General features: G+C 41.7%; 1 protein-coding gene across 1 annotated transcript; it reads left to right on the top strand.

Annotated features, from left to right (window-relative positions):
* Positions 1–8,585: 8,585 nt before the first annotated feature.
* LOC126298284 (uncharacterized) lies at positions 8,586–9,394 on the top strand. The gene is made up of 2 exons (XM_049989583.1): positions 8,586–9,061; positions 9,268–9,394. The coding sequence occupies exons 1-2, from the start codon at positions 8,586–8,588 to the stop codon at positions 9,392–9,394; spliced, it is 603 nt and encodes a 200-aa protein (XP_049845540.1).
* The last annotated feature ends 2,334 nt before the right edge of the window (positions 9,395–11,728 follow it).

Genomic DNA, 11,728 nt, shown 5'->3' on the forward strand with positions numbered 1-11,728 from the left:
GACTACCGGCCACCGGCCAGACGCCAACCCCGCCTGAAATCGGGCGCCGTCCAGGTGAACACGGCGCGACGCTGTCAGTGTATACACCAACTGTCATTTTCGAATTTGAAGTTCTAGTTATCATCTTGCAGTTAAACATTGTTAAATCATGAAATACGGTTAAGCGTTGTAAAAGTGGGCCTTGAGTGAAGAAGGGTGAAACATCGGCAGCACAATACTTACTTTTGGTATAATAGAGGGGCAAATGTAGAGGAGGCAGCTCGAAAGATTTGATCTATGTGCAGCGCGAGTACTTTTGGGAAAAATACGCCATGAAAAGATGTTCTTGTTTTAACAAAGGTCGTTCTGGCATGAATGATTTTCCACATTAAGGAAGTCTCGACTACTGATATTAGTGATGGATTACCATTTAAGTATCGTGCGACATTTGCATTAAACAGGCAAGGTTCAGAAGTCTGGTTCAGAAGTACTGCAAGCTCTAATTCTAAACAACAAAAATCAACAAAGTGACTATAGTTGCAGTTAGCTTGCATGTCATCAGGTCGCTCATTGAGCATTCCTATGCAATGCTGTTGTTGGTGACGAGTTATGATGCCTTTACCGTTAATTTCCCAAGAAGAAATGAAAGGCTGAGTCCTACCAAAAGACCTAAACTTGAGCAAAGAGTAGTGTAAACATAATATTTTCCATCTGATAGCTCCAAAAGTGTGTTTTGTACTACAATTTCTTCCCCAAGGTTACGTTCATCACAGTTGCAATTTGTTGCCAACAATTGAGACATCTGTCGGTCGCAGCGTAAGAAAATCGACCGACAAAACTACATCACGTGTGCTACTGCATGATAACACACTCTGTTAATGTGAGAAATAAAACTATCCAGGAGATTGATAGGGAAGTCATCTCTCAGGTATTTGTTCTTCGGATCGCATACTCGTAAAATTTTGCCTTTCCCGCTGCTGATCGATCAACCGCCAAGGCAATTCATTTCTAGACGAAAATGCTCTTGAAACTACACTGGTTTAATGACATCGTTAGAACCAGTAGGTTTCTAGAGGCGTAGAATTTGTAAACTACTTTAGCATTGTCAGATTGTTTTAGATATTGTGAAAGAATATACTGTTGCTGGTTTATTTCTTTCTGATGTTTACTATTGTATTCAATAAACTAATGGAAAATACAATTAAAATATTCACTGTACTAATAAAAAGTAAATTCAACACACTATAGAAACATTACGATGACAGTCTATCTTAATAAAGCATGAAGTGTTTGTAAGACGATTGTGCCTATTTTAACACAAATTAGTTGGATATTACCGACTTCTGACTTCGAGAAGGTCTGTATTTACATCATTTCCTGTATCATACTCAAGCATTATGAAAGTGTGGCAGTTCATAGATAAAATTATGTATTCACAACAACGAAAAATGTGTCGGAAGAAAACAAAAGTGGCATTATGAATTTTGAAGTACCATAAGGTTTTCGCTCTGACCCTATGGGGTACTGAAAGTAGTAAGACGAATTTTACTCGAGCGTTGTCCTACGAGTCCCTTATTGAGTTTCTATCTGCCTGCCTGTAGCTGCGTTACAAAAGAATTAAAAACCTGGCTTTCAGCGAGCATCGGAAGGCGAACGAAAGCGGCCTGTAGCCCATAGGCTGGCACATTACCTCAGAGCTAACGAAGGGGTACGGAACATGTCGGCTTACTTATTGGCCAAATAGACGCTACGACAGATTAAATCGCAACATAACGCAACATAAGAGACGAGAGAAATTGTATTTTCCCCTGTGAAATGACTTTCGTGGACTCAAAAGCATTAACTGATATCCTTATATCACATATCAAGAGAAAATCCTCACATTATTAAATTGAAATGACACGATAATATACAGTGAATTTAGTAGGATAGTTCTGTGCCAGCAAGGAAGTAACTCGTCGGTCACAGAGTGCCAAACATATTCTGCGTTGTTGCCGAGTTTCCGTTATACTACCAGGTGCGATACCAGCTGCTGTGTTCTGTGAGTGACCTCAGAAGTGAGTATAACTTCGTCTCAAAGTTGCGGGTGGCAAGGGCCGGAATATCCTCATTATATGACAGTGAGTCTTATTTGGCTTTCTGTAACTAGGTTTAGGGGCTAGAGTGTAATTACTTGTAATACATCGATGCACTAAGTGCAAGCGAAACGTCCTAAATTAATAACTGCGACAGTTATTTGTTTTTCACTGTCTTAATTGGACCGGAACTTCGAAAGTGTATTCACCAGACGCTATTCACAATGTTGGAGCTTCTGCAGTCTCTGATTCGACAACGTATCTTTGCTATACAATATTGTTATTGAGATCACTATCTTTGGCACACCAACAAGAAGACAGACTTCTTATTATCATCTTTTCTGACGGATACTCTGCCGTTGCTCGAAACGTGAAGACTTAAAGTGAATTCGAATATTCCACATGGCGAAAATCTGATGTTTCTATTGTTCCAACTGTAAAATTCGAAAAATAGTTACAATAAGGGGCAGAAAAGCGCCTGTGAACCAACAGTTAATAAAGCAGTCATAAATAGTGGAATCTCACAAACTCACTCTCTCATATGATAACGGTGAAAAACTGCTTTTTCATCTGCATAACACCGCAGTATGAACTCAAAGGTTTCGTAGCATTCATATACTTAATTTCGTTGTGATCTTATTCAATGACAGTAAAGGAGGAGCAAAATCATCTGACTTGAAATATACTTTTCCAGAGGGATTCGAATCTTTGGCTACAGTTGCAGTATCACATACAATGAGGTATCAAGAACGCGAGCATTCACTCATTGCTGTAGGCTGGGGCAGAAAGAAGCTGGTTCCCCACAATGTAAACTATGGGAGACACTGTAATTAACGCATGAAGTTACCATCTCTCAAACGTAAATTTTGCCAAATCTCTCTCACTTATTAAACATCAATTGTTCAGAAAATTACAACTGTATCTAGTGAAATGAGTAGGTTAATGCAGCTCCAGTCCATCACTATCGCCGAGTTGCCTAACATTTTCCGAATAGCAATTAAGATAGAAATGTGTGTGTGTGTGTGTGTGTGTGTGTGTGTGTGTGTGTGTGTGTGTGAGTGAGTGGTCTGTTCTTTCGGACATGTCAGAAAGTACAGACACTACGATTAGAAACAAAAAATGGTTCAAATCGCTCTGAGCACTATGGGACTTAACATCTGAGGTCGTCAGTCCCCTAGAACTCAGAACTACTTAAACCTAACTAACATAAGGACAAAACACACATTCATGCCCGAGGCAGGATTCGAACCTGCTACCGTAGCAGTCGCACGGTTCCGGACTGAAGCGCCTAGAACTCCTCGGCCACCGCGGCCGGCGATTCGAAACAGACAGTCTTTCTAATCAATTAAATATCAAAGGACAGATGTCCTGGCTGTCACAGGGCGTAAAAATACAGCTACTGCGGCAGATGAAAATTCGTGCCTGATCAGGTTCGAACCCGAATTCGTGGTGTCTTTCCTTTCGGACATGTCCGAAACAGCAGACACCACACATATATGCATATACAGGGTGTTTCTGGAGGAATAGTAGATATTTTAGCAGGTGGTACTATAGACGAATTGCATAAACAATGCCATATGAATGTGTTCACATTTTAGTGAGTACAGAGATACAGCTGTTAGTTCGTCAGTACGCAGTTCGTGGTCGTGCGGTAGCGTTCTCGCTTCCCGCGCTTGGGTTCCCGGGTTAGATTCCCAGCGGTGTCAGGGATTTTCTCTGCCTCGTGATGACTGGGTGTTGTGTGATGTCCTTAGGTTAGTTAGGTTTAAGTAGTTCTACGTTCGAGGGGACTGATGACCATAGCTGTTAAGTCCCATAGTGCTCAGAGCCATTTGAACCACTTTGTTAGGTCGTAACCCCAATAAATTCAAAGCAAGGGCAAATGAGGACATTCAATGTTTATTTTCAAAAATTCCCCCACCAACATCAATGCACTTTTGATTTCTCTTGATAACAGCACGTGTGGCTATTTTGAGGTCGTCTTTGCGTTCTTTTATGAAGGTTGCGCTATTCATAATCCGAACGAACAAATCGGCTCTTGCATTAGCTTTTTCTTCGTAGACTTCGCCTTTCAACCATCCCCAGAGGCGAAAATCCAAAGGGATTAGGTTTGGGAACCTTGGTGGCGAAGAAAAGTGCCTATATATACTCATCCATCTTCAGGGAAATGTTATGCTTGGATTATGTGTCACCTGACGACTAGAAAGTGCTGAAGCCCGGTCATGCTGGAGGAACATACGCTTTCTTGTAGCCAAAGGAACCTCATCCAATAATGCTGGAAACTCATTTTCAAGGAAGTGTAGAAAATGGGATCCTGTAAGGACCAACAAATGATACGAAAATGCGTTGAACCCAGCTGTATGTACTCAATAAAAATTGGACACAAGTTATATGACATTTTTTCTGCAGTTTGTTTATACTACCACCTCCTACAACATGTACGATTCCTCCTGAAACATCCTACGTAATTATTCAGGTCTCGACGGACCACTGAAACGTTACAGTGCTAGACGCACGTCATCGTCCGAACACTCGCGGGAATACAGTGTGGCTGAGAGCGAGTGGAATAATGGACGAAAGGGTACAGTGTATGTGGTATGCGGCAAACATGGGAATTTGCGTCTGACGAGGAGCGTGTGTAGATAGGTCCTGTAGGCAAGTTGGCCGTTGTGTCCTGCCAGCCCAATAGTCAGCGCGTCTGCCTCGTAAGCAGGAGGTCCTGGTTCGAACTCTGGTGGGGCACAAATTCACAGTCCATTGTTACAGCGGTGTGGGAAGTTCGTCGTGCCTGTGTGCCGCCTGTTTGCGTACGAGTGTTTCCTGTTTACCTTCCGCTGCGGCGAGTGTCACGCGTTCGTGTCTCGGTAATGCCATGGCGCACTCGTACCCCAAATCTACAATTAAGATCACATTTCAAGCGGACTACGCAAGGCCTCGAGCACTTGACATTGAACGCTTCATCCGGGAAGAACTTCATATGCTGTCATGCAACTGAACAGGATGCCAAATGTGATTGAAAGCAAACACCCCACTACAAAGTGGCGTGCTGTGTGGCAGGCAGTGAATGTCACCACCCTTGATACTGACGTGTAATCTGCATGGTATGTAACTGCTAATGGGAAACAGTTGTGCCAGTCCAGCCTACATCACATCCACCTCGCCGACTCACCCTTGTGTGCCACATGCCAAGTGACTGACACGGATGAACATCGTTCCGAATGCGGGTCGGCAAAGGACGTTTGGTATTTGGTGTGTGATTGGCTTTTCTCGCATGTAAGACTCCCCACATGATAACTACCTGATCACTTCTTTTCCTCTATAAGATACATATCCCAACAACAAAAACGAACTCTGTGACGTGTATTAGCGGCCTCGCTGTTCATTACCTATTCGGTAATGGCGAAAAACCAGTACCCGATTTTCGGTATTACCTCAACGAACGACATTGTGCGATCGTCAAGAACCCTATATACAGGCAATATATTTCTAATTTTCTATGGAGCACATTCCATAAGCCGCCTCGCAGCTGTATTATCGATGACATGAAAAGATAATCATCGTACCTCTTTCAAGTTTTTTTTTTTTAATGAGATTGAACAAAGCATGGAAACAACACAGCAACGAGAAGACAGTCATCGAAAAATTATGTCGTAACGGGACGACTTTCTATTATTCTGGTTACGTACCCGAAGAGGAACGGCTTTCCTTTATCCATTTGTATAAAATAAATAAATAAAAAAGGGCAAAAAGGAATAACAAACATTCCAAAATCCTTTTTCCTTTTTTTCGTTTTTCTTTTCTAGAAGCCAACAAAGAAATGTAGTCAGCGCGTCTGCCTCGTAAGGAGGAGGTCCGGGTTGGAACCCTTGTGAGGCACAAATTGTAATCTGCTGCCACTGCTGTGTTTCAACACCCTATGACAGTGTGGACGTCTGTCCCTCGATATTTAAGATTCAATTGTTTTTAGAGCCAATACAGATGATTTGCGAAAATTTGTCTTGCTATCAATGTAACGGGACTTCCACAGCATCCATTCGTTAGTCATTGGTTTGTGATGGCACTAACCTACGCCATATGCAAACCAATCAGATTGTAGAGCATATTTAGTCAAATAACGAATGGTCAGTATACAAGTATTTACGAACAGTAGAAGCATAATTGCAGCGAGCTGATCACTTAACCAAATGCAACGTAGAGTACCTGTGTATTGAGTCATTTCAGCTGCATAGCTGACGGTAATATTTGTCAAGCAATTCACTGCAGAATTAATGTAATATCCGCAAGATGATCTCTGTAGTTATACTGTATCATTAGCAGCTCGTCAACCGGGTACTATTTTAGTTAAATCAGGTTACTGAAGCTGATGCCAAATAAAGAGAAGCGACGACTCCACCACCCTATCTTTACTTAGGCAGTCAGCGCTAGATTATGTGCCCCACCATTAACATTGCTGTAAGGAGTCTGAGAGAATAACACCACCACGTCCACCGACAACCTGTACTATTATCATCACACAGTTGTTACTCGCAGTGATTACAAGTCGCTGATGTTTGTTAATAGTAGCGGAAAGTGCCTGTTGCCGGTCGCGGTGGTCTCGCGGTTCTAGGCGCGCAGTCCGGAACCGTGCGACTGCTACGATCGCAGGTTCGAATCCTGCCTCGGGCATGGATGTGTGTGATGTCCCTAGGTTAGTTAGGTTTAAGTAGTTCTAAGTTCTAGGGGACTAATGACCATAGCAGTTGAGTCCCAAAGTGCTCAGAGCCATTTGAAAGTGCCTGTTGAATGTGACAGTCAGAGAGAATCCTAAATAACAGTAAGAAGTTACCATGCGGAGAGTAGAGCCCACGTATTGTGCCGAGTTCTTGTAGGTGATATTAAATGTAGTTCCCGATGGTTTCACACTAACGTGTTCTTTTGGCTATCCGAATACTCATACGGGAATTATCGAACTGCAATTGCTAGAACACTCAACTACCTTACTAACACCTCATTTTTGATTGAATATGACTCGGAATGCGCTACCGTCGCAGGTTCGAATCCTGCCTCGGTCATGGATGTGTGTGAGGTACTTAGGTTAGTTAGATTTAAGTAGTTCTAAGTTCTAGGGACTGATGACCTCAGAAGTTAAGCCCCATAGTGCTCAGAGCCATTTGAACATTTTTTTTGACTCGTAATGCGACGTTAATTTGACGTTTCCGTCCATTTCCGGGCGACTTACTGAATGAACTCTGAAGTGCACTCACAACTGTGTTGCCTGCTGCATGAACTCTGTAAACTGATGTGGCAGCTGGCAGTCATAGCTGAATACAGACATGTGATGTGCAAATACTGTATTTTCACTGCTCTAGAGGAACTCGTCTTTGTTGTATTTTTTCCATACCGTAATTAGCACAACATAACGCTCATTCTGCTGCAGAACTTGATGCCCGCAAGTCCTTAATTAGGAATCTGCGAGCGGTAGTAATGCATGAAAGGAAATAGACAAAAGACAGACAGCTGCCTACTTTTTTACATTTCCTATAGGCCCTTCGATAAGAATCTGGTGTCATATTATGCTTCAGAACCCTAACCTGTTTATTCTTTCACTTTATACTAAAACAAAAGCTGTGTTAGGAGAAGAGGAAATGACTTATATGCTCTCTCAGAAACTTTAGTCTTTTGTGTTTATTTTCTCACTTCATACTAAAACATGGGCGTTGATATGAGAGGAGGAAATGATGTATACGCTTCCAAGATATAATATTTCCTTGTGTGTTACTACTGCGTGCATGAAAACTCTGCAGTTAATTTTTGCGTCTTAGATAAATTTTGGTATCATCTCATATTACTTTGTGAGAAAGTTCCTATATTTTTGGGATTCAAATAGAGTGGACATTTCATCACTGGTAAATATTCTGATGACTAATAACATGATACCCATTGCAATTGCTCCATGGCACCTGTGAGGAGAGTTACTATAAGAACACGCAGGCAGTGATGTGCGCTCACTGCAGTCAGCGCTACAGTGATATCTTTCTGTTTATGGCGAAGCATCTGATGCAGTGTCCACGCTCAGCCAACATAAACAAATCGCGACCGCATTGGGCACTGCTAATCGCTGCACTTGTCGCGAGCCGCGACAACAAGAGCGCACTGTCTCTACTAACGATGTTATGGAGTTAATACATCTTACTTACTTAAAGTAATATGCAGGACATGAGTTGGGTAAAATTCAGTTTGTAGCTTACCATCACATTAAAATGCTTTATAGTGTTCGTTAACCGATTTTTAGTTCTTAACTAGTTTTACGTATTAACGTTAGTTATCTATCCAATATTGTAACTAGTTTTATTTTCCATCCCATTAGGTAGTGAGACTTTGATTTTTTAATTTTATACATTAGTATTCGTGATTGTAACAATAAATTGTCTTCAGTTTTATTGAGGGCGCTGATAACGTTGGCTACGAGTGCCTCTAAACCCGGCCCCTCCCCTCTCCCAACAGACATACATACACATGGTATATAAATTGTGCACAAAAGCGCCAGTCGTAATGCATGCTGAGTGGAATCAAGAGAGAAGAGTTCGTGTTATCGCCCTGATCGAGGATTGTAATTACTGCCCTTCTGATGCCGGTGAGAGGTGCGGAGTAGCGAAGAGGACGGCTAGGCGTTGGTGGAAAAACTACAAAGAAACAGGCTGTATTGAACGGAAAAGTGGGAGTGGTCGACTCCGTGTGTCCAGTGAAGGGGACGACCGACGTCTGTTCGACAATATACTCACCAATCCATTTCTCAGTTGCCGTCAACTGGGAGAGGTTTCTCAGCTTCCTGGTAGTGCAAGAACTGTGAGAAGGAGACTGAAAGATCATGGACTTTTATGCCGAAGAGCTGCTATAAAGCAACGCTTGACGGAATACCAGAAGGTCGACCGTATGGCCTATGCGGAAGAGTATCTCGATTTTGACTGGAGCAGATTCATATTTCTGACGAGGAAATATTTTCTTCCGTCACCAATGCTCCGGTTCAGGTATCACTAGATTTATTGTATATAGTATCGTAAATGAAGTTGTTTTCGATAGAAGTGACTTTACGATATTCTAATGCTGAGTAGTAGTTGTAAAATAATGTTCTTGTTTTGTTGTTAAATTTGATCGGTATCGCCTCTATTACATACGAAGTTATGTTGAATTCGTTAGCGTTTTTATTAACAGATAAACGCTTTTGATGTCGTAGGTGTACCGGCCACGGGGAGAGCGTTTCAGTCCGAAGTATCTCGTGGAAAGAGAGAGAAGTGGACGCTTTTCTGTTGGCGTTTGGGGCTAGATCTCGGCTCGGGGAGCAACGGAGAGGCGTATGTTAACATTTTAGAACGTATAATGAAGCCAAGCGCTGAGCTGCTGTATCCTCAAGGGGACGTCTGTTTCCTGCAGGTATGAACAACAAGTAGAATGAAAGCTGTTTCACAGTTCGGAAATGCTGTTTTACTCTTTCCCTATGGCCTACAATTTACGAAGAAACCATTATATTCAGTCGTTTGGTAGTCTCTTGCTGTTCACAATACTGTTGTTGCATTTTGTTCTGGTCATGATGTCCTAAAACTAAATATTCATCTTTGCCCTCGTAGCCCCTAGCGTCACACGTTGCCCGTAAATACATTGATGAGAATGATGATGTATATAAAGATGTATCAAATGATTTGCATCTTCCTTCTGTTTACTTCCTCATTTGCCTTTCTTTGCATCTCATAGTGCTCTCAGATTTTTCATTGTTTCCATCTATATTGACGTAGTCGCTGTCCCTTGAATGTAAACTACTGTTGCTCCCAGAAAGTTCTCTGCTTGATTCTCCAGAGTTATAGAGATGTAAATCCTGTAGAGGTGATTTTGCATTGCATTTATGTGTTACCTCTTTGATGAGTTTAATTTTTGAAATCTCCTGATTATAAATGCTTGCTTTGTTATTACAGTTCTTCTATTCCCTTGTACTAAGCATTTGTTATCGTTAACTAAAGACCACATCCGACGTAGTTGAAGAGCTCGACGTGATTAACTTTTAGTACCCAATGCTTTTCAGTCTGCGTTGATCTCATTAGTATTTTTCCTCGTTGCCGTCCATTCTGTGGTCTGCTTAATTAGAATTTTTATTTTCTGAATTTTCTACTACTACTACTAGTACGACTATTATTATTTATTTATTTATTTATTTATTTATTTATTTATTTATTTATTTATTTACACTGCTTAGACCCAGAGGGGATTAAATAAAGCAAATTATGATCTGCTGCTGTTATTTTTCTGCTGCTGTTACTTTTCTTATTATTCCAGACTTCTTTCATCATCTCGCTGTGTTTAGCGCGACGTTCTTCTCTCCATTCTTCTCTCCATCTTCTGGTACAGTCTCCCAGTGGTGGATTTTATCTCTGAAGACTTTTCTGTCTTTGATGTATGTGGTCGTGATGTTGGCATTTTTGAGATCTATTTGGACTTGCCTGATCCAGATTTTTAGTTTTTAGTTTCTGCAGATACATCAACATTTTCTTTCGTAGTAGGCTGTCATCTAGTCTCGTGTGTGACCGTAGAGTTTCAGTCGTCGTTTGCGGAAATCGGTTTCGACGTTGGAGCATTTTTCTACACTATATGTGATTTTAGACGATATCCTTCATCTGTGAGTTTTGGCCCGAGGATTTTTCGGATGATTTTTCTTTTAGCTTTCTTGATATTCTCGAAGTCTCCTTTGTAAATGAGGTTTAAGGTTTCACTGACGTGGAGTGGTTCAGGTTTTAATGTTCATGCATTTCTAGTTGTAGATGCTCGCGATTTTTCCATGTGCTTTCCGCTTTATGAGTTCGCGTGTTTTTTGTGCTAATCTTTCTATACTAGTGGGTTAAATGGTTTCACATAAGTATTTAAAGTAGTTGACCTTGTTTATTGTGCCGTATTTCGTGATCAAATTTTGTGTTTTGATATGTTTTATAGCTATGAATTCGGTTTTTGAGAAATAAATTTGTAGTCCAACTTTCTCGGCACATTCTTTAAGGATTTCATCTCCGGAAAGGATCGCAAGATCGTCAGCAAATGCTAGGCATGTGACGTGGATATTATGCTGTTGTCTTCCTAGACTGATGGGTCTCCAGATGTTTCTGTTCCTCATTTGTTTCTGTCATTCTTTGATGACTTTATCTAGGACGATGTTGAAGAGTAACAGGGAGAGGCAATCGTCCTGCCGGACGCCAGTCTTGATGGAGAAGGGTTGTGAGATTTCCTCGTTGAATTAGGCTTTGGAAGTTGTGTCTGTTAGGGTTTTCTGGATGCGTCGTCGTGTTTTAGGGTCGAGATTGCTTTCTTCGAGAATATCAGAAAGGAAATAGAAACGCCGTGTGACTAGGGCCTCCTGTCGGGTAGACCGTTCGCCTGATGCAAGTCTTTCGAGTTGATGCCACTTCGGCGACTTGCGTGTCGATGGGTATGAAATGAAGATGATAAGGACCCAGTCCCTGAGCGGAGAAAATCTCTGATCCAACTGGGAATTCAACCCGGGCCGGTAGGTATGACATTTCGTCGCGCTGACCACTCAGCTACCAGGGGCGGACTTATTAGAAAGGGATTCTCGCTCGGTCGATCGAGTGGTAGACTTTCCTGAAGTCGCTGAATGTGCACATGGTTGAGAGATTTCTTATGGCTCGTATTTGCAGTGT

This window comes from Schistocerca gregaria, chromosome X, assembly GCF_023897955.1.
Source record: "Schistocerca gregaria isolate iqSchGreg1 chromosome X, iqSchGreg1.2, whole genome shotgun sequence".
Lineage (NCBI taxonomy): Eukaryota > Metazoa > Arthropoda > Insecta > Orthoptera > Acrididae > Schistocerca > Schistocerca gregaria.

Coding starts and splice junctions, on each gene's coding strand:
- LOC126298284 (XM_049989583.1), top strand. CDS start 8,586: ATGCATGCTGAGTGGAATCAAGAGAGAAGAGTTCGTGTTATCGCCCTG. Junction 9,062..9,267: donor TCACCAATGCTCCGGTTCAG/GTATCACTAGAT, acceptor TTGATGTCGTAG/GTGTACCGGCCACGGGGAGA.